The 22,345-nt window shown below is 50.2% G+C and overlaps 1 protein-coding gene across 1 annotated transcript; it reads right to left on the reverse strand.

Moving 5' to 3' along the window:
* Positions 1-8,230: 8,230 nt before the first annotated feature.
* ENO1 (enolase 1) lies at positions 8,231-21,624 on the reverse strand. The gene is made up of 12 exons (XM_039563978.1): positions 21,521-21,624; positions 17,364-17,457; positions 15,948-16,043; positions 13,672-13,730; positions 12,944-13,013; positions 12,620-12,753; positions 12,246-12,468; positions 10,503-10,700; positions 10,058-10,259; positions 9,594-9,702; positions 9,120-9,178; positions 8,231-8,695 (listed from the first exon to the last, which is right to left on the reverse strand). Exons 2-12 carry the CDS (start codon positions 17,446-17,448, stop codon positions 8,626-8,628), a joined length of 1,305 nt encoding a protein of 434 aa, XP_039419912.1. The 5' UTR covers positions 17,449-17,457; positions 21,521-21,624; the 3' UTR covers positions 8,231-8,625.
* Positions 21,625-22,345: the final 721 nt, after the last annotated feature.

Raw genomic sequence — 22,345 nt, forward strand, 5'->3', positions numbered from 1 at the left:
GGAGCCACAGGAAAGGTGGAAAGAGAGGATTTACAAGGGATGGAGTGACAGGACAAGGGGCAATGGCTTCCCACTAACAGACAGGAGGTTTGGATTGGATATTGGGAAGGAATTCCTGGCTGTGAGGGTGGGCAGGCCCTGGCACAGGGTGCCCAGAGCAGCTGTGGCTGCCCCTGGATCCCTGGCAGTGCCCAAGGCCAGGCTGGACACTGGGGCTGGAGCAGCCTGGCACAGTGGGAGGTGTCCCTGCCCATGGCAGGGGTGGCACTGGATGGGCTTTAAGGTCCTTTTGAACCCAAACCAGTCTGGGATTCTGGAATTCTGTTGTATAATAAACATCTGTGTACCCCCCAAAATTATTCCCAGCCAGCCCTAGCAGACAAACCCACATCCTCATACCACGAGCAAGTGATCCAATTATGAGTCTGGTTCTCAGCCAGGGGATTGCTGCAGGAATAGCACTTGAAGCTGCTGCTTTTTTTGGGTTGTCTTTTTTTTGGCAAAGATGCAGCTCTCCCTGTGGACAATAATAAACAAAGCCACAGAGCTTGTCCTGTAATCTTCTCCCAGCTAAAGCCACGGGGTTTAGTTAACACAAGGAAGGTCAAGGAACACCCAAATGCTGCTGAGAGAGACCTTTGTTCCTCTGTGTGGTCACTGCAGATTTTCATGGTTCACATCCAAGTGGAGAGAGGTTGATGGTGGATGAGTGGGCACGTCCTATGTTCTACATGTAAAACATTTGATGTAATGCAGATTGTCCCTGTGAGATCCTGGCAGGTCTCTGGCAAGGCAGAGTCTGAATCTCCGAATGTTTTGTGCCTCTGTCTCCCAGCGCTCCCGGGAGGCGTCAAACTGCTGACACAGGGAGAGCCTAATTGGCCAAATCCACACAGACACCTGAATTCCAGCGTGCCACACGGGGTATCCACACAGAATGCTAATCCTCACATTCCTTTTCCTTACCCCTGGATATTTCTGAAGATCTGAGCAGCAGAGTTGCTGCTGAGTGTTCTGGCTCTGAAGCGCTGCTGCTGCCAGCTGGGAATGCTCCTGGCTCCCCATCCTGCTCCTGCCCCTCCTGCTGCTCCCCCATCTCCCACACCCTCCCAGGGGGTTCTGCCCTGGTTTGTCCCTCTCGGGGCTCAGACACAGAGCTCAGTTCTGCTGGGCACACCCCCGGATCCACCGAGGCAAAGACACGTCAGGAACTTTAAATCATTACTGTGATGTTGTTGTTGTTGTTGTTGTCATGGAAAAATCACACCACGTTCCACCTGTTACCATTCCACCTTCTTCATTTCAGGGGAACAAAACCAAACAGTGGCAAAATTCCACTGGGTGGTTCTTTCTCCCTTTGTCAACCCTTGCACCTATTTTATCTGACATCCATATGCCAGTGTATATGGTGTATTTAACTGTTTTTAATTATCTCTTTGCAAATCTGTTTTAACCCGGCTCTTTTTTTTAATAATTGTCACTTTGCCAACTAATTGAAACAAAAATCTATGAGCAAAAAACCTAACTAGGAACTATGAAGTCAAAAAACACCAATACTGAGAATTTTGTGAACACTATTTCAACGCAGCTGGTTAAAATAAGGGAGGTTTTGGGGTTTTTTTAATTCTCTAGTCATGAAATTACAAACCAGTCCTTGACCATGACAGATGAGTCAGGTTGTAACCTCAGCAATGCAGTAAAAACTCAGCTCTAATGAAACAGGCAAATGTCAATACAGCGATTAGCTCGGGAGATAATATTCTGAGAGGCTTTTACAGATGACCTAACTCCACTCACAAAAAAGGATTGAATTCTTTCTTTCCCTTTGTCATATCTGAATACCAGCCCTTTAGCTGAAAACTGTTTGCTCGGGGGGGTTTTCTGCTTTGTTTTGTTTACCGTAGAAATCTCAGGAATTTAAAATCTCATTTCCACAGATATTACCAGAGAATTTTTTGGAAGGCTCATCCCACTGGAAGGCCAATGCTCTGGATGTGTGTGAACTCCTCCTGGACACAGACACCTCTGTCTAAAAGTGGCTGCATGGGTTGCAATGAAAGCAGAAGTAATGGAAATGAGATTTAAATCAGTCTGGGCATATTCACACACACCCGAGGGAGCAGCAGATGACACGGGCTCAGCAGAGCCCATGGAAAGCCCTGTGCTATTCCTTGGTCTGATGCAACTTCCCCGAGGCTGGAGGAGCAAGTTCCCAGCAGGACAGGCTGAGCTGGCAGGTGACCATGGCACAGACACTCCTGGTGTCCCGTGGGGGCTCTGGGAGACGGAGAAGTTCCTGGTGATTGTCCTGGGATGGAAATGAGATCAGGGAGTCCGTGGGACCCCTTCACACCCAGCCCCACCTCGGGGGCTTCTTGCAGATCCTTGAACATCCTCAGTGACCTTCAAGTCCATTTGCTGTCATCTCAACGTGTCTGGTCTCTGTATTGGCTCAGCCATTCTATTCTGCTAGGAAGTTTTGAACACATGGGTCACAGAATGATTTAGGTGGAAAAGCCCTCTGAGATCATCCAGTCCAGCCATTAACCCTGCCCAGTGCACCACCAAACCATGTCCCTACACACCTCCCAAATACCCCAGGAATTTGGGGGGAAAGCCCTATTTCCTGTGTGACCATTCTCAGGTTTCTAACACACGGCACAGGCAACCCCGAAATTTCTGGGTTTAACATTTTGAATATTTTAAAACATCCCAGAAATGTAAAATGTTATAAATTAGTTTCCTCATTAAATTAAAAAAAAATTTAAAACCTTTTTATCTTTTAAAGGTTTTCCATTTCCCTGACTCAGACCATTTCCTAGTGGGTTCTGCATAATGAATATTAGCAGAGGTTGGCTTACCACAGTGTCTGGTGAGACTCATTTATCAAAGCCCAGGATGTGCGCCGTGCAAAGGGAAAAAAAATCCCATTGAAAGGGAACAAAAAAATTTCAGCCCTAACAATCGCTCCTCTCATTTTTGTATACTTGGGCATGTTCCAGTGCATGTGGAGAGGGGACAAAATGGCATCTGCAGAACATGAAACGTGTCTAACGAGAGATTTGTGCACCTTGAAAGGCACCGGTGCTGAGGCTGCAAATGACTAATGAGTCTTTCCTCATGAGTGGGATTAATTGCATCACTCCTTGGTGCTCAGCTCTGTGTCCTGCTTACACCTAGGGACAGACGCAGGAACCCGTTCTGGGATTTACATGCCCGATAAAACCTGGTAAACGAATTAAATATAACTAACTGACTTTCAATCCCAAACAGCTGCCGGGTTGTACCAACATCACAAACTGACAGCAGCCCTTTGAAGCAGGGAAATGGAAAAGGGATCCAAGCACCAGGGGATTTGGGGTGAGGTTTTGGTGTGGTTTAGGTACCTTTTCACTTTCAAGCCTCCCAGCCTCGTGTCTGAGCAGCCACTGGACACTGAGTTCACGCACGTTCACCCACACAAACACAGGGGCACGTTCACATCCAGCTCTGTGGCCACACACACAAAATCTCGAGGCTTTTCAATCTCCTCTCCAACAGCAGTTTTCCATCAGGCCGTGCCCTGCAGAGGCACATGGACAAGGACAAGGTGCCTTGTGAAAGGTCTGGTGGGGATCTCACACCGCTCAGGGAGGGGCTGTTTTCAATGCCTTCTAAACCCCTGGGCTTTGGTAGAGGGGATTCACTGTCAGCCCCAGGCACACGCACAGAGCTGCCTCATTTCTACATTTCTTACAGTTAATATCAATTGATTGCTCATAATCAATTATCGACTGAGTGCTCATAATAGAAGCAGATGTAAAACCAGTTGAATCTGACATCCAGGGGAGGGAAGAGTAGCCCAAAGCAGGGGCTGTTGGACAGGTCTGGCCTGGTGCTTTCTGGCTGTTGAGAGGTTTGCTCTGACATTGCTGACGTGGAACACCTCAGCTGGGCACTTGCTGCATTCCCACTGTAGATCCACCCCTTCTCCTCCAGTGCAGGAAGCAGTAAATGGATTTACAATCTTCTTTCTTGTCCTAAGTGACCGAATTCGCTTTGAGCTGTTATAAATGACCAAAGCATTCAAGGGAGAGATGGATTGATTTCAGATTTGCGTTTTTGTCCTTCGCACTGCACATTGCTCCTCCAGGAGGAGGTGCCTGGCTCCCACCTCCCCCTTGTAGCTGCTCTTTGCCTGGTGTTGCAACACTGCTGCCTTTGATGGCATCTGTGAATGGACTTTTCTAAAGGGGAGAAAACAGAGCGACAGCAGTGGGAACATTTCCATTTCAAGCACCATCTCTTTTTTCCCCTCAGCACTCCTTGCCTTCAAAGCACTGTACAAAACCGACTGAGGAATCCTCCCCACTGCCCTGGAAAGTGTCACCCATCCCTGGGGACAGGTGAGGCTAGTGAGGAGCAGGGAAAGGACACAACAGAGCCGAGCTCTCCGAGCGTGTCCGGGGCTGAGCAGGGCTCAAACCTCCGGCTCCTCTGTGGGGCCTCTCTCCACTGGAGAGGTTTGTTCTTAATATCCCTCACCCCAAACTGCTGGGCAAGAGCATTTCAAGGTTTGTCCAGTAACAGAGAAGCCTGCCTGCCCTGCTAAAGCCGTTCACCTCTCCTGTTGAGAGGCTGAGGACAGGCTCAGACCTGGAAATCTGCCCTTTGGGTTTTGCTGGGACCGTGCATCCTGCTCTGGGACTGCTCCAGCCCAGGTGCTTTCCCAGCTCATTTTCCAAGGGAACTCTATGCCCTGTGCCCGTCACAGGCCCCCCCAGGCCCCCGTGGCCATGGACAGCCCCCATCGGCCGGGGACGCTGAACCGGGGCTGGCCCCGGGCTGCTCCTGCAGACCCCGCTGTCAGCAAGGTGTCAGCTTGCCTGGCCTTGGTCCAAGGGTTTTATTTTGCAGAATTAGCCCGTATTCCTCCTCTCTCCTGTAACTTAAGCCTGTAACTGGCACCTGGATGATTAAATGTGTTTCCAGACAGAGCTGAGCCTGTGCCTCGTGCTTTAGGCCTGAGATTTCACCACACACTCACTTCAAGCATGGCACAAGGAAGTCACCTGGGCCTTGTGATTATTTTCTTCCTTACAGTTTATTTTGTATCTCTCATTTTTATCATCTGAGTTCTTTATTCAATCCCTTTTCTTCCTCCATTCCTCAGTTCTCTTCCTTGGTTTTTGGTGGGGTTTTTCCTTCCTTTTTTTTTTTTTTTTTTTTTTTTTTTTTTTTTTTTTTAATCTCCAGGTTTTCCGAGCAGAACTGAGGCCTGCAGCTGGTTTGGCTTTATTTCTTCCTCTTGTTCCCCTTCTCCACACCCTGCACTTCCAGTCTCTGAGAGGGTCTATCCATGGAGCACACAGTGCATGCAAAATGCTCCAGATCTGATGGTACCTGGTTCCCTCTTGGGGACTGGCAGAGGGAGCACAAATGGGTCTCTCTCCCTGCAGAAAGGACCAGACCAAAGCTCCAGCACCATCCTGGTGACCCAGGAGGCAGCTTCAGGGAGAGGCAGCGTTCCCAGCTGCTCAGAGAGCCGGGTTCCTGCGTTCTCACACCCACCCACAGCTCCTATCTACAGGGAAATCATTTCACCCTGCAATACAAATGAACAGCAATAAAAGCTTTCCAAGGGAGTGGTGGGCCTGAGCTGGTGCCTGGCACAGCCCTTTCAATCCTGCTGTGAAAGGGAGCGTGAGGCCACAGCCCCAGAGCTGCTGGGGGCAGGCAGGGCTGGCTCCGAGCCCTGTCCCAGTGTCACGGCCACCCTCGGTGTCCTGGCAGGCTGCAGAGCTCTGCCCCAGCCTCAGCTGCTGAGAGGGAGGCTGGGAGTGATGTCCTCACTGCCACCCGGAAGGCCAAATGTTGAATCATCTGGTTTCTCAAGATCACTGAGGGATGGCAACATTCCTCCCTGCCCAGAGCAAACCCACTGAGACGGGGCCCGTGCGATACCTGGAAACCAACAGAGGAAATCCTTGCTAAGAGTAGGCTGGGCTGCAGAGCAGAGCCACCTCTACACACCCAGAAAAAGAGCTGGGGTAATGGGAGATCTTTCCCACTCCACTCCTTTGCATCACTCCATTATAAATCCTGTTACCTGAACAGCTCCCAAAAGCACCACCTGCCTCTCCCCTCTGCTCATCACTCACCACAGCTCTGCTTTTAAGCCTGGCTGCTATTCTCAGAGCAGCCTCCCAGCTCATGTTTGCTAAGCTGATGCCTCCTCTGCTCCAAGGAGTGCCATCCCTGCAAATTATTGCAGTAATAAAGCCACTGGCTGTGCCACATTTGCTCTCTGTGATAAAGCACAGCCTTTCGAGTCCAACTCCGTGGGGACAGCGCAGAAAGGTGAGGAGCTGTGCAGCGGGAGCTGAGCCCTGATTAAGGAGCAGACACAGCTCTCCCCCTCTCCAGCACTGCAGGTTTAGAGCTTGATTTTCAGCAATCAAATCTTGTTCCCTATTCACTTATTCCCCTCACTCCAAACACACACAGCGTTACCAATCATTCACTTTTCTCTAACACGCTTAAAATTCTTATCTACAAACCCCAGCCCCACGTTCCAGCACTTCCCCACTCGGGGCTCTTTTCTTCCTTTGCAAGTGACTCCTTTCAACGCTGCAGCCTCATTAGGGAGAGCCTGAATCCTCTGCAGCTGGAAGCACCTCGCTGATCTGGCCCAAATACTCTCTGCGATCTAACTTGAAAGCTTTATGTAAGGGGTTTGATGGGACAGGTGAGCACAGCATCTGACACGGCGGGATTGATTCGCCGGTGCAGGGAGGAACACACGGTTCAACAGCAGCTGACTGCAGCTTTGGGCTGTACAGCCCCAGCAATGTTCTAACCCTGCCATTTCCTGCTTATTTTAAGGCACACACACCTGGTAATTGACCTGTAACTGTTCTCTCCACCTCGATCTGACAAGGTGTGAACGATAATGAATTCATGCCCGGCTCCATTTGCAGTGTTAACCAGCACAAGTGGAAGGGGCTTTTGTCAGAGCTGGGACTGAGCCATTGATCTGAACAGAGCAGGAGCCCAGCCTGATTTCCCCCCACGCTGATGTGGCTGCACACAAGCACAGCAGCCCAGGTGCCAGGCCCTGCTCCCCTCACTCATTTCATCACAGCCTCACTGCCCTTCGGGGCTTGGTTGATTTACGGCAACCACTGACCTGATTTTCCAGCTCCTTTTGCTTTCTGATGCTTATTAAAAGAAAAGCACCAGGTGGAAATAGAGGCCCAGGTAAGGGGGTTGAACATGTGGACTTCACTTACAAAGTGCCAGGTGAGGCCCAGCCCTGCTCATGCTCCTGAGCACAGCTCTGCTACAAAGCTTCCTCAACCACACTGCAGATATCACAAGCTGCCTCTTTGAGAGAAGAAAAATCCCTTGATAGGATTTGTGTGTAATTAGCTGGTTTAGTCATTTAACAGGTCTAATTCAGAGATCAGCTAAGTGTGAGAAGTGCAGTGGGCTTCAAATCTGCCTCGGAGTGCAACCAGCTCAGAGCAAGGCCTGGGGAAAGGACAAATGTGGGAGAGAGGAGGTCCTTGCCCTGTGCTGGGGCTGGTAAATTTGGTATTTATAGCAAAGCTCTTCTTAAGAGGAGCCAAATCTCCTAAGGGAACACAGTTGCCAAGTGCCCAGGGAAGGCTGTTTCCTCATTATTCCCACACCAGAACTGAGAATATTCTTTAAGGCAGACGATGGCGCGTGCCCTGCAGCATCGCTGGCTGTAACATTTCCACCGCGGCGATTTAAAATGTTAAAAGAGACAAAATCGGTTTGTGGCAGTGCGGTGCAAGGCCTGGCGCGCCCACCGGGGGGCAGTGCTGGGCCCGTCCCAGGGAGCACCAGCCCCACTCGGGAATTAAGGATTATTAAGCATCGGAAATTAAGCATCGGAAATTAAGGCTTTTCTTACTACTCTGCCATTACGGGAAAAAACCCATAAGCAGCATCCTCTCTCACTCAGCTGTGTAAATAATTTGTTTTTTCCTGTCTGGGAATGGACTCAGGTCACAACTCTGGTCCCTGTGACAGGGCCCACACAGCATAACAGAACCACCATGGGGACAGACACCCAAAAAACTCTTTCCAAACCACAAGAAAAAGGGTAAGATGAGCCTTAAGGTGGTCCCTTCCAACCCAAATCATTCCATGACTCCATGATGCAAAGGTGGGAATCCCTGCTCCCCCGACTCTTCCAAAGAACTCCAAGCCACACAGGTTGTTGGGTTGTTTGATGCTTTTATTTATCACATGTAAAAACACTACTGTCTCTGTCTGCAGGTACCTCTTGCTGCACTGCAAATCACACAGCTCCAAACGTTGAAGATCAGACAGGCAGAAAAGGGAACTAAAGTGTTTATGCCCAGCATCACAATGTCATGACCCCTGCGGGTGTTAAATGCACAGAACACCCCCAGGGACTGTTCTACAGAAGCAGCAGAGCATTACAATTAACAGACCAGAGTTGGTGAAAACACTGGGTGAAGGCATCATCTAGAGGACAAGAGGACCTGCAGACTGGTCTTTTCCTTCAGCTGCCCTTATCTTTCTAGTACAGGTAATTGTGATCTAAGTCAGTGACTAGTGCTGAACCAGAACAGGGGGACTCTTCCACACTCAGTTGCCGCGAGGGTTCCTGAAGTTCCTCCCAGCAAAGCGAGCCTTGCTGCCGAGCTCCTCCTCAATTCTGGTAAGGACAGAGAGCACTGGGTGTCAGCAGCCAGCACAGAACCCCTCTGGGCTCTCACACTGAGCATCTGAGCCAGCTGGCTCTGCAGGTCCTACAGTGACAAGGCAGCTCCCACCAAGCCCCCACACAGAGGGGCAGGGCCACACAACTCTACCCCAACACTGGAGATGCTTGCCAAGGGAACTGCCTCATGCACAGAGGACAAGGCCTCATGTCCAGCATCCCAGGATGCTTTGTGTGATCTGTTCTGGACCTCACCCACCCAGCTCATCCTCAGCCTACAGCCACCTGCACCCACACAAGCACCTCTGCCAGGGTCAGGGCATGTCCTGCAGCTGCAGGGTGTTTCTGAGGGGCAGAGCCCAAGCTGTGCCCCCACAGCACTACCAGAATGAATGCCCTTTCCCTGTCCCAGGCTCACCTCAGCAGCTGGTTGTACTTGGCCAGACGCTCGGATCGGCATGGGGCACCAGTTTTGATCTGAGAGGGAAATCACAAAGTTAGTGAAGAACTCCAAGTGCCAACACAAAACTATCCAGGGTAATAAGCATCATCACAAGCTCTGCTTAGGCATCAGGCTCAGTATCTACATATGCAAACAAACAGTAGACAGCCTATCTTGGCAGCAATAGAGATTGCTGATTTGCTATCAGCTGCAGGACCAGGAAACCCCACAACAGCCACTGGAGCTAAGACTTTTGACATGGGTGGTTACAGGTGAGTTTGCACAAGATAAGATGTTCCCTCATCACACTCCCTTAACACATCAGCTCCCTGCAAACAGACACAGCAAATCTGCACACCTGGAGGCAGTGCAGTGCACCAGGGCTTTGGCTTCACCACCAAATGATCTCATCAAGCAAAATGCCAAACTGCAGCAGCTGCAGATACCAACCTGACCAGTGCAGAGACCCACGACCAGGTCAGCAATGAAGGTGTCTTCTGTCTCTCCAGAGCGGTGGCTCACCATCACACCCCAGCCGTTGGACTGGGCCAGCTTGCAGCTGCAAGAGATCAGGAGAGGAAGCTCACACCATGCCCTGTGCCCAGCAGCCTCTGCTCCAGGGACACTGCCCAGGGGCAGCACAGGGCAGGATCACAGGACAAGGTGCTGATCAGGAGCTGCTGTCACACAGACCCTGGGAAGGTGTTCAGGGCACCCATGTGATGTCAGGACCATGAAGGTACAGGTTTACTTGTCAATGTCCCCTATCAGTTAATAACTTATCAATTAGTAATTGTTCACCCTTCACAGATGCCCCACCAGCAGATTTCTGTTCCCCTAGATCTGGTCTGTATGTTCATCTCCCCCAGTGAAAGCCAGCCCCACCCTGGCCTGGCCCAGAGGACAGAACTTACGCCTGCAGGGACTCTGTCACAGAGCCAATCTGGTTGACCTTGAGGAGCAGGCAGTTGCAGGCCTTCTCATCCACAGCCTTGGCAATTCTCTTTGGGTTGGTCACAGTCAGATCATCACCAACCACCTGGATGTTGACACTGCCAGTGAACTTCTTCCAGGCACCCCAGTCATCCTGGTCAAAGGGGTCTTCAATGGACACCACTGGGGAGGGACACAGCAGCTTTAGGACAATGCCAGCACAAAGGTCTTGTCTGAATGAGTGCTACCAAAGTGCTGCAGACAAATCCTACCCACTTCCAAGAACACTCCTAAGACTCCAAAGAGGCTGAGTAAGGCAGGAGCTCTCAATCTCTCCTGTAAGAGGTGCTGCACCCCAACTCCTTCCTTCTGCAATCAACTCCAATGCACCACTACTGCTGTGCTTCTCATTGATGGGCAACTTACCAGGGTAGTTCTTGACAAAGCCCTTGTACAGGTCAGCCAGCTGGTCAGGAGAGATGTATCTGCTGGGATCATCAGGGGATTTGAAGTCCAAGTCATACTTCCCATCGCGGTAGAACTCGGAGGCAGCCACGTCCATGCCAATGACCACCTTGTCAGTGTAGCCAGCCTTGGCAATGGCTGTCTTCAGCAGCTCCAGAGCTGCAACAGAGAGGTGTTTCTGAGTGCCTGCCAGGCATCCTAACCCCAAAGCTCTTTGTTTCCCAACAGCAGCACAGTCACTCGGCAAAGAATCTCAATTACCCCTTCAGAAAGCCCAAAGGAAAAGGTTCTTAAACTCTCTCACTTCTGAACTGACTGGAACAAGATATTACTTTAATACTGCTTTTAGCTTGTAATACCCTTGAGACACCATTATGGGATTCCTAATCTCTTCAGGCAGGACTACACATCAGCCCAGAAAGCTTAATACTAGATGATACCACATCCTCTTTCAGCTTTATGCATGTGGGCAGGAAGCAGTGCCTGCACTCTAATCCCTTTTAGCTCCACATCAGGTGTTGGCCATGGAAGTGGTGAGCATCCAAACCCTGAACAGCAAGGAGATACAGCCTGCCTCTGCACAGGAGACCCCTCTTGGTATCTACCTCGTCTCCATGTGCACATTTACCTGCAGAGGAGGGAACAGAACCACTCAGCAGAAGTCTCTGGATACTGCCCACTGTGCTACTGTTTGTCAGAGTCCCAACCACCTCTGACTTGCAGGGGAGCAGCTGGGATCAGCCAGACTGTTTGCAGCAGGAAGCTTAGATTAAGTATTTTCTTTTGTTGTTGGGCTGGTTTTTATGTTTTGGTTTTTTTTGTGTGGGTTTGGCTGTGTTTTTTAAGATGCTAATATAGCACAAACTGAAAAAGCAGCTGCTGCCAGCAAAAAAAATTCCTTGGAATGTAATTGTCATTCAAGGTCATCTTCAGTGATGTCTGCAGGGGTACAGACCCAGCAAAGCTGCATGTGACACTGGGACTCAGAAATGACACAGCTGCTGGTCCTGTCTCAGTATCTTCAAAAAAGGCAGTGCAGTTCACCAGTCCCCTTCCACAGTAACATAACCAGCAGCTGTAAAGTGAAGAGCAACTGAACTGAAGTGTTCCACTGCCTTGTTAGCAGCTCCATTTCTGGAGAGGTGCAGAAACAGCTCCTCTGGTACAGATTTTGTAGCAACAGATATTTTGCTCCCACGGACAAACTGCCTCTCCCACAGGTTCCTGAACAGAAGTTTTTGGCCATGGAAGCAGCAACCACCTCAGCTTCCCAGGGTAGCCTTCGTGCCCTCCCACACACAACCAGGCAGAGCACAAACTGTTTTTCCCTCTTGGTCTGCAGACAAACAACTCCACTGATCTCTGACTTGACTTCTGGAAAACCTGCAGTGCACAGATGTTCCCACATCACTTTTCAACTGGAAGGGCACAAGACTCCCTCAAGCTGCTACAGGAATGAGAGTAATGAGGCACTGAAGGAAAAACCATCCTGTCAAACTGCATAAACTGATGTCCAAGGGAATACCTGACCATATCAGTAGAGCATATTAGGATCCTTGTCAGGGTAAGAAACAGAGCAAAGAAACAGCAGCAAGTTCTACACTTTTGATCCTATTGATCCTGCTTGTCATTGATATTGGGCAGGCATGATCTTCACCCTCCAGCTATCAGTTACATCCCCTCCCACACTTGTCTCATTCTTACCTTCTTTGTTTTCCAGGATGTTGGGGGCAAAGCCACCCTCATCCCCCACGTTGGTTGCATCCTTGCCGTACTTCTCCTTGATGACGTTCTTGAGGTTGTGGTAGACCTCTGCCCCGATGCGCATGGCCTCCTTGAAGCTCTCAGCGCCCACGGGCAGGATCATGAACTCCTGCATGGCCAGCTTGTTGCCAGCGTGGGAGCCCCCGTTGATCACGTTGAAAGCCTTGGAGGAACCAGGAAAAGCCAAGTTGGAAAGTGTCAGGGTAACTGGGTAACAGCATTTACAGTCAGCCTCCTCATTCTCTAGAGCTGGATCCAAGATCATCAGGCTAAAGTCAAACTGAGGCCTGAGCCTGCCCCACCCAGGGACTTACAGGAACTGGGAGAATGACTTCTGGATTCCCAGCAAGGTCAGCGATGTGACGGTACAGGGGGACTCCCTTCTCAGCAGCACCAGCTTTGCACACAGCCAGAGACACACCCAGGATGGCATTAGCACCAAATTTGGCTGAAATAGGAAGAAATTGTTTAGAAAACTTGTCTTTTTACAAAGAGACTCAGCAATACCAGCCCATGGTTTGAATTATGGCAGTGCACAGCACAGGCCATACACTGGCTGTTGGGTCTGGTAAGGTGAACTAGAATTCTACTGACCCATCTTCATCTTTTCACCCCTCAGTGCCACAAAGCCCACTCACATTTGTTCTCTGTCCCATCCATTTCCAGCATCAGTTTGTCAATCTTTTCTTGCTCCACAACATTGACATTCTGCAGAGAGAAGCAACCAAATTGTTTGACACCAAACACAGGCTCACAAACTCTCACCTGCCCACCACCACACTGACATCCCTGGCAGGCATCAAAACTTGCTCAAGGGCAGCTCCCAACAATTGTCCAGGCCAATCCCTGTCCTTACCACAGCAGCAGCAGCTTCTGGGCACCCACAGCAGCCCAAGGCTAGCAGCTGAGCTGGATGTGCCATCACTTGACATATTACCACTTAGTTTTGCACCAGCCTTTGTAGGCAGGGCTTAGCACCCACAAAGCACACAGGAATCCCATTCAAGTAGACTTTTCTAGATCCCCTCAGACTCCCTTCCAAATTACCCTGCTTGGATAAAATCCAGCCCGTCCTCATCATTCAGCCACTCTTTGAAGCATAAATCAGCTTGCATCCTAACTGCACACCACCATAGTTCCCAGGGGCTGAAGTGTTCCTGCACACTACACCAGGCTGCTGGAGATTGTTTCATTACGTGTTAGATATGCACTCATTAAGTAAATTAAGTGAAACAATTGCTGTAGTCAGTTTGTTCACATGCACTCCAATGCACAGGCTGACACCCCCCAGGTCACACACCACCAGATGATGGTTTGGATGCTGCCTGGCTGTAGGAGATGTTAAGAGAAGACAGACTGCTCCTACCTTGCTAATCAGTGCAGGTGCAATAGTTTTATTGACGTGCTCAACAGCTTTTGAGACACCTGGAAGGAACAAGCAAATCAGACACTGGTCAACACACAGGTTATGCAGAGATTAGTAGGGGATCTCAGGAACAGGAACATCCAGGAATACCACCTCATGCTACTCCAACCCCAGTCCAACCTGAGCTTACGGCCAGGTCTGAACACTGAGAGGTGCCTTGGCTGGACTGGGAGGTGCATGAAGGATGCATTGGCTAGGAACTGTCCAGGAATGCCAGGTTAGTCTGCCAGGCCATGCACTGGAGAGACTCATCCGAGTGCCAGGGCTGCACTGGGAGCACATCCATTACCTGTGTGCACAGTGCTGTGGCCAGGAACTCATTAACATATTTAACAGCTCTGGAGACGCCTGACAGAAGCAAAACAGACACCAGAATCAAGGCACAGGTGAAGACTTACAGCCAACCCCATAGGGATGCCAGAGAGGACACAGACTGAGCAGTGGACTAGAGACAAAAGGCTCAAAGAGCAGAGGAGCCTGTGCAAGGCTCTGTGCTTTTCACACCCAGGTCTCCATAACTCTGCCATCACCACCACAGGCCAAAACCCCAAGGGACCGAACAACAGCATTTAGAGAAGATTTTAGGATGGGCTCTCCTCTCAACTCATAGAATCCAGGGGTAAGGGGAAGGAAAAAAGTTTCCCCAAAAGTTACACAGGCAGCAGCTCAGGCACTTCACTACCTGGCACCGTTTTGTAACTGCCACAGCATCATCTTATTTACTGTGCACTGTCTAAAGACTTCCAAAAACCTAAGCTTCAGAAGGATGAATGTGAATTGACTGCATCCTAAACTACATTAATTGCTTTTTCAAATGGTCCAAGTCTGCAGATCTCTATTACAAAAGGCCTACCAGCTATCTGCAATTGATCCCATTTGATGATTATTTTTTCATAACTCATGTTATTTCCCAGCTGACAAAGCCCTTCAGCTCCCACAGCCTGTTAACTACAGTCTAATTAAATGCCATTAAGAACTGCCCATAGGATCAGACTTAACAGGTCTAAGCACGCACACATTTAGCACAGTGAGGTAAATACACATTTACTCTTCCTAAGAAAGAGTGCCCTGGGTTTTTGGGATATTTGGTCATCCAGAAGTTTATTCCATGTTAAGGTATAACAACCATGAATCTTCTAAGACAAAGCTCTCCAAGTTCAATTCAGTAGCTATGCACTTTAATTGCTCTTTCTTAATAGGCAAAAAACATTTCAGCTTCTTTTCACCTGACTGGCAGGAAAGTTTGAAAATAATTCTCTCTCCCAGCCAAAAGTCAAGATGATTGCTTACACTTCAAAGGCATCACCAATGCTTTTAAAGCAGCAAGTTAAGAAGGAGCCCCAACTGTCCAAGCTCTCAGAATAATCACAAGAAGCACTACCAGCATGTTTATTAGGTAATGACATCTTGTTTGCAGCTATTCATTCTCACCCGTACTTGTTCCCAAGCCAGCCTGGTGACTGCTGGGTTTAGTTTCTTTTCAGAAGGCACAACCAGCCCCCAGAGAAGTAAAAGATTACACCACTAACACAAACTTAAGTATCCTGGCTACCTGTAATGACAGACAAAAAGCCAGAGTGGCTGCAGCTATTGTGAGGTCTGAAACAGAGGCACCTTCCAGGACTACCAGTGCAGAGCTGCACATTAGCAGTGGACAGCAGTTGGCATAAAACCTCAGGTTCAGGATTTAACATGCTGGAATCTAAGGAGTCTCTGGTGTCAGAGCTGACAGATTTAAGGGTTCTGGGAAAGCTGGGTCTATGAAAAGACCTTGTGACTAACTGCAGGATGACCAAGGCTTTTGGAGCTGGCAGTTTAGATGCCCTCACAGCACCGCTAAAGCACTCTGTACTCTGACACACACCAACACGCAGGGCACAAGGAGCAGGGTAACAAAGCACACCTGGACACATTGTACCACAGACATTGCCACCTGGCTGCGTGTGCCCAGCTCCACACACCCACCTGTGCAGGTGCCCTGCCCTGCAGCACCAGGCAGCTGCACTGCTGGAGGCAGAGTCACCCTCCCCATCATCCCAGGAAACCAACCCAGCCACCTCTGCTTTGCCCCAGCTCGCCCATGGCAGGCACAGCTGTCACTCCCTGCCTGTCCCCACTGCCCCGCCATGTACCGAGCACAGACAGCAGGACAGGAGCCCAGCACATGCAGTGACAGGGCTGTCCCAGGCACTCTGGGTGCCCAGGTGTAGCTTTACCTTTGCCCATGTAGCGTGTCTTGTCATTGTCACGGAGCTCCAGGGCCTCATAGATTCCAGTAGAGGCACCGCTGGGAACAGCGGCTCTGAACAGACCTGTCCACAACAGGAAAAAACTCCTTGGCACATTCAAATCCACAGAACATCCTCCACCCAGACACCATCCCAGCCTGCCACATGCTTCCACCCCTGGAGACAGGGGCGGGAATCTCTAAACCACACCTCTGCTGACATATACAGTGATCCTAGGAGGGCTGTCTGCTCTCTTACAGCATCACCCTCACACTGACCAACAGCAAACTGACTCCTCTTCCACTGTGCATTTCAAGAGTTAAGGAAGCATCCATTCCCCTTCCAAAAACATTCACTGGATTATTCAAATTATTCACTGGATCTACTTTTGAGCTCAGGCAAGGCAAGCTCTTAAATTCTTCCAGGATATGGCATAAAAGAGACAATTAGGAGACCAATTTTCTTAACAGGAGTTCTGAGCTCTTCTGACAACAGCAGAACCACCCAGACAGCCCATTCCTTCAGCCAAGGACGCTGAACTTGGAGCAAATCTGCACATTGGAGCCTGCTCTGCCTGGGGTTCAAGATGCCAACTTCAGCCTCCAGTCTTTCCCTTATCCCACTAAATCAAAGAGCTTAGTGGGGGCAGTCTCATTAAATGACTGCATTAATCTTTTGAGACAGAAAGATCAGCTCTTTAGTCAGTGTATTAGAGCCATTGTGTTTGCTCATTCCACCAGACCACATTGCTATGAGTTTGCACAATGCCTTTGTCAGATCCTATCAGATGTGGGATGAACAACTAACAAACCAAGGGAAAGTCCTACAATAATTAAAAATGTAAGATGTTACATGCGAAAGCCCAATTAGACAAGTTTTTTAGTCATGCCTGAGTACTTAGGCAGAGAAGAAACCATTACCCAAAATTCAGCAGTGCAGCAGATTGTGTCATTACAGAAAGCCACTGCAGACAAATTAAGAATTAAACTTCAAGTGTACTCATACAGAGTTTGGGAGCACTGACAACCAGGGCCATTAGCAGCTGCTCCAGGACAGGAACAAAGGCCTGAACTCCGAGATTCCAAGTGCTATCCCAGTTTATGCTGAGGCAAGGGAAGGAGGGCAGGTTTATAATAACTCTCACACAGTTTAAGCTGTAAGAAGCAGCAGCCCTCAGAAAACCCTGTACTGCCCAGGCCAGGAGCTCGAGCTCAGCAAACTCATCCAATAGAATGAGGCAGAGGTTTTTCCCACAAATCTCACAGCAAGTTCCAACAAGTTTTATGTATGGAGGAGAAAGTCAGCACAGTTCCACTGCTAGACCAGCATAGTGTGTGTACTTCTGACTGCCTCGAGTTCTATCAGATCTAAGCCAGGGATGAACAGCTGCAGCTGAGGACTCACCTTTGTTGGTGTAGAGGTCTACCTCAACAGTGGGGTTCCCACGGGAGTCAAAGATTTCACGGGCATGGATCTTGGTAATAGACATCTTTAGTACCTGAAAAGAGGATCTTAGAATTACTCATTGAATGGTTTGGGTTGGAATGAACCATAAAGTTCAGTCCATCCCACCCCCTGCCATGGGCAGGGATACCTTCCACCAGACCAGGTTGCTCCAGGCCCCATCCAGCCCGACCTGGAACATTCTCAGGGATGGGGCAGCCACAGCTTCTCTGGGCAAGCTCTTCCAGTGTCCCATGACTTTTAGAATAAAAAAACCACTTCCTTATGTGCAAGGGACAGTCTCTTTTGATGTTTCCAAGTGGCCTCACTGCAGTATCATGAGACTCTAGACAGAACAGCAGGAGCAGATGACAAATGCAAGCTCCTGGCAGACAGCAAACTTCTCTAGAGAAATTGAATGGAAAATGGGAGCTTCAGCATCTCTCATCAAGGAATCTAATTATTAATATTATACATGATTTTCTGGTGGCAGGGCAGTCTTCTCATAGTTCTAAGAAAAAGAACCAACTAGTAAAAGTGGCAATGCTCAAGTCCTCAAGCTTCTGGGTAGGCTCTGCTGTCAGCAGCTGAGCTGGGGTGACCAGAGCAGGCAGAGCCCATCACCAGCACACCCTGCCCACCACAACTGCCACTTGGCTGCTGGTGCCACTCCCCGATTCCTCACCCCAGGTGCTGGTACTCTCCCAAGGCCAGTTGTGGGTGGCTTCCAGAACTTGAACTGGCTGCAGGCACAGCCAGCAGCACCCAGCAGACCTGCCCCAGCACCTCTCCCACACAGCCCCGGGGTGCCAGGGACACAGACACCCCTCAGACCCCCTGCCCAGGGGCCTCACTGGCCTTGCACTGCTCTCAGCATGCAGCAACTGCTCCTAACAGCAGCTTCATTTTTATACCCTGTACTAACACCTGCAGTCTTAAGGCCATTCAGAAACATCACCTCACACTATTTCAACTGGGAAACTTTTTATACTTGGTGCGACTTGAGAGTCAAATGCTGGGGAGACAGAAGTCTCAGCCTAGGAGTCTAAAAGCAGAAGTCTCGTCTCCAGAGTGATCTAAAGGAACATCACCTCACCACATCAAAGCAGCCAATCAATCCCAAAACAGCGAATCTCTGCTATCAGTTAAGAGTTCTTTTTGATAAGAGACCAGAGTGCAATAGCTCTCAGTATGCACAGAGTGCTCTTAATATGCACAGCAGCTGTTCAGAGCCAAACGGAACCAATGACGAAACAGAAGCAGTCACAGCTCTCGTTAAAAGCTTGCATTAATAGTTACACCCTGCTGAGCATTTACAGGAATAGTTTTTCCTCTTAAAAAGAATAAAAATCACCCTAATCTTTTGAATACTTCCTTTTCCCCCTTCTCACATTTATTAACTTCAGAAAACTGCGGTAAGGGAATTCTTATGTAAGCCCAGCTACATTTTAAAAATCAAGTCATACACATGCCTGTAAGCCATCGACTGGCACCAAACCCAGCCCATCTGCACAGAAGAAAGCTCAGCCTCAGAAGCAGAACTATCTGGAAGCTGGGTTTTTGGCAAGCCAATGTGGGTGGCAACCCTGTTTACAGAAATGGTCATGAATCCTTCCACAGTTACTGCAAAGTTAAAAAAACATGACCTTAGAAATGCTGCTGCTGCTGCTTCAGTGTGTGTGAGGGGGTAGCTGCACACATTTGTTCCTCCCCCACAGCAAACTCTGCCCTCCCTGGGTCAAAAGCACAGGCAGCCATTTGCTTTCCCCCCTTGGCTTTCAAGTGTCCCTTCCAGCTGTCCTGCCCCCTGCATGTTGTCTAAGATTTCAGTCAGACCCCACACTGACACATGATATGACTAAAATACGAAGCAAGACAACTTCTTTAGGCTGACCTTCATGCTGCCACTACTTAGTTTCAACCAGTGAACATACACGCTAGAAATAAATCCCTGCAACTCTCTGCTTATCAGTCCCACCCACACTAACACTGAGCTCTCTGCAGATGCACTGAGCAATGGCTAATAGGAAGAATCCCCACTTATCCAAAAAGGGCTTTCAGAGTTTATTAGGCTGGCACCTGCTAAACCTTACTTGCATTTTCAGAACCATGGCTTTGCAACAAAACCATAGGTGCCTCATTCTTTGAAAGCACAGCCAGCTAGCAGGAGCTCTCAGTGCAGTGCTAGAGCTGTTTGTTGACCTTCACAAAGGAGGCACTTCAGGAATACACACTGCAAGAGCTTCCAGAGGGAATGTCTGCCAGGTCAGACATCACTCGAGCATCCTTGACAAAGGACCAGAAGTCCCTCCCTTTTCTGCAGAAAGAGGCATTTCACATCACTGCATCACCCCAGAAATTCTTGATGCTTCTTTTTTTGCTCCTTTTGCAAACTCCCCACTCTTGTGTTCAAGAACCAATTTTCCCACTGACCTATAGGGTAAAACTGATGCCGTTTAGCTCACAAGCTCAGCACGATGCATTCTGCCTCAATTAATTCAGTCAACTCATCTAGAACACAAGTGTCAGCCTGTGCCCAGGTTTAACCATGGAAATGCTGACTGAAGGCAGAACAGGTCACAGCAGCACTGTCTGCTCAGACCTTTGACCTCTGCCGAACACGCAAATACCACAGTGGTATTTAACGAGCACATTGCCTTAAACCTTTTTTTGCAGCATAATCTGCTGACAAGGTCACTGTCTCCCTTCAGGGGAGAAGCCACACTCCAGCTCACCTGGCCTGCCCGGGAGCACATGTGAGTACCTACTCCAAGGGTAAGTCACAACCCACGGCCAGCTCAAGTCTAAGAAATCACCACTTATTCCTCACCTGACTCCATGCCCTGCACAGGGAATGCACTACTCTCAACTGGCCATTACTCCAACTGAAAATTACTTCCAAAGATTGTTTTTATAGCCAGCCCTACCACCAAAACCTGTCCTTGTGAACTATTCTGCAGGCACACTTCTCTAGAAATACAGGGTTAAGGCTGAGCACTGCAGCAGCTGAATGGAGATTTAAAAAGCAAGACTAAAGTTTAGCCATAGAAATAACTGCCCTAGTGAGTGTCCTGTTACAGGCCTGCCACATTTATCAGTGGAAGCCTCTCTTGACACTTAAAGGTCCTTATGACCATAACTCTCATACCACCAGTGCTCTGAAAAAAGCTGAGACCTTTGAGCGCACTCTACCAGATCCCAACGTATCGATTCCACTGCCAAAGCACCCCTAGAAACTGGACAAATGTGCACATTCCAACCCTGCTCCTCTGCACTCCACGGGGTATTAATTCACCTCTACCTCTGCAACATGATCCAACGGGTTCTAAAGGATGCCTGGCAGGGAGCAAGTCACGGACACGTTCAACCACTTTCTCTCTCGGTGTTTAATAAGATGGAGGCCTGAAACTGCGTTGGCTCAGCCTGTGGGTTTGGATGACAAAATTCACTACTTCCTGCCAGGCTCAGAAAGCCATGGCCCTACCCTGTGACTCAGCAGGCAACTAACGGAGCAGGAGAAAGCCCAGGATCCTCTCCGGCAGCCCTGCACGAGGCAGAATGATTAACAGGCAGCTCTTTATCCACACTTTAACATCCAGAGATGTTAAGCACTTCCAGGTGCTTCTCCCCACCAGCGCTGCCTTGGGATAACCAGCACTTAATTACCCACTAAGAGACCTCAGGCATAGACTGGAGTGCCAGCAAACGTTAAATATTTGAGATGGGAAGCTGAAGGACATCCACTAAAGAGGAGAAGGTCCAAATCACCAAACGCAATCCGAGAGCGACTGTTAATGATTAAGAGAGAGAGGTTAAACTCTGCCTTTGAGGATGCCTTAACCCATCATATTCCCCTGATTCTGCCCCCGCCTTGACCCATCATACCCCCCCCTTTATAATCGCCGCCCCCACACACTGCCGGGGTTCAGGCCGCCTCACGCCCTCCCTTCCCGGCCGGTGCTGCGGGAACACACAGCGGCCTGCATCCCCCCGGGGACCACCGAGGCTCGGCCCGGCCCTACGCCACGGGGACGACCGGGGCTCCGCCGCCGCTAGTTGGAGAAGGAAAACCGCGGCCTCTCGCCCGCGGGGAGCTGAGCGAGAGCGGCCGCACTCACCGCTGTGCCGGCAGCCCCGCTCCGCAGCCGCTCCGCTGTCGCCGCCTCGGCTCTAACTGAGACCGGGCAGCTCCGCGCGCGCCCGCCTATAGCCGCCCTCGCGCGCAGGGCCCGCCCCCCGGCCGCGCCCATTGGCCGGCGCCGTCCCCCGCCGCGCCCCGATTGGCTGCGGCCGCCTCGCGCCAGCGGCGGGCCCGCGTGCGTGCGCTACGTGCCGCCGAGCCGCGGCCTCGTGGAAAATCCCCGTGCGAGGGGGCGGGGCCGGCGCGGCCCACGCGGGCGGGGGGGAGCGGGCGGGACCATGTGGAGCGGAGCGCGGGGGCCGCGCGCGGCTGGGGTTGGAATGGACGCTGGGGATGTTCCAAGCCCCTGCCCTGGGCAGCGACTCCTTCCACTATCCCAGCTTGCTCCAAGCCCCATCCAACCTGGCCTTGAACGCTTTCAGAGTTATCCTCCATCTGCCAGGGCCTCACCACTCTCACACGGAATTCCTTCCTAATCTCCAGTCCAAACCTGCCCTCTGTCAGTTTGAACCCATTCCCCCTTACCCTGTCACGACATGCTCTTGTAAGTAGTGTCTCCCCATCTCTCCTCTAAGTTCCCTTCAGGCACTGGATGGCCACAGTGAGGCCGCCCCAAAGCTTCTGTGCAGGCAGAACAATCCCCGTCCCTCAGCCTTTCCCCACAGCTGTGTCCATCTGGACGCTGTGTCCACTTCTGGGCTCTTCAGTGCAAGAAAGACAAGGAGCGACTGGAGGGGGTCCAGGCTGGGGTCTGGAGCATCTCCTTGATGAGGAGGGACTGTGGGAGCTGGGCCTGAGAGGG

The sequence above is a fragment of the Corvus cornix genome, chromosome 21 (assembly GCF_000738735.6).
Source record: "Corvus cornix cornix isolate S_Up_H32 chromosome 21, ASM73873v5, whole genome shotgun sequence".
Taxonomy (NCBI): Eukaryota; Metazoa; Chordata; class Aves; order Passeriformes; family Corvidae; genus Corvus; species Corvus cornix.

Excerpts from the sequence above, each read along its gene's own strand:
- ENO1 (XM_039563978.1), bottom strand. The coding sequence starts at position 17,448 with ATGTCTATTACCAAGATCCATGCCCGTGAAATCTTTGACTCCCGTGGG. Across the intron at positions 12,754-12,943 it reads GGATGGGACAGAGAACAAAT|CCAAATTTGGTGCTAATGCC; the intron begins GTGAGTGGGCTT and ends TTCCTATTTCAG. Across the intron at positions 12,469-12,619 it reads AAGTCATTCTCCCAGTTCCT|GCTTTCAACGTGATCAACGG; the intron begins GTAAGTCCCTGG and ends GGTTCCTCCAAG.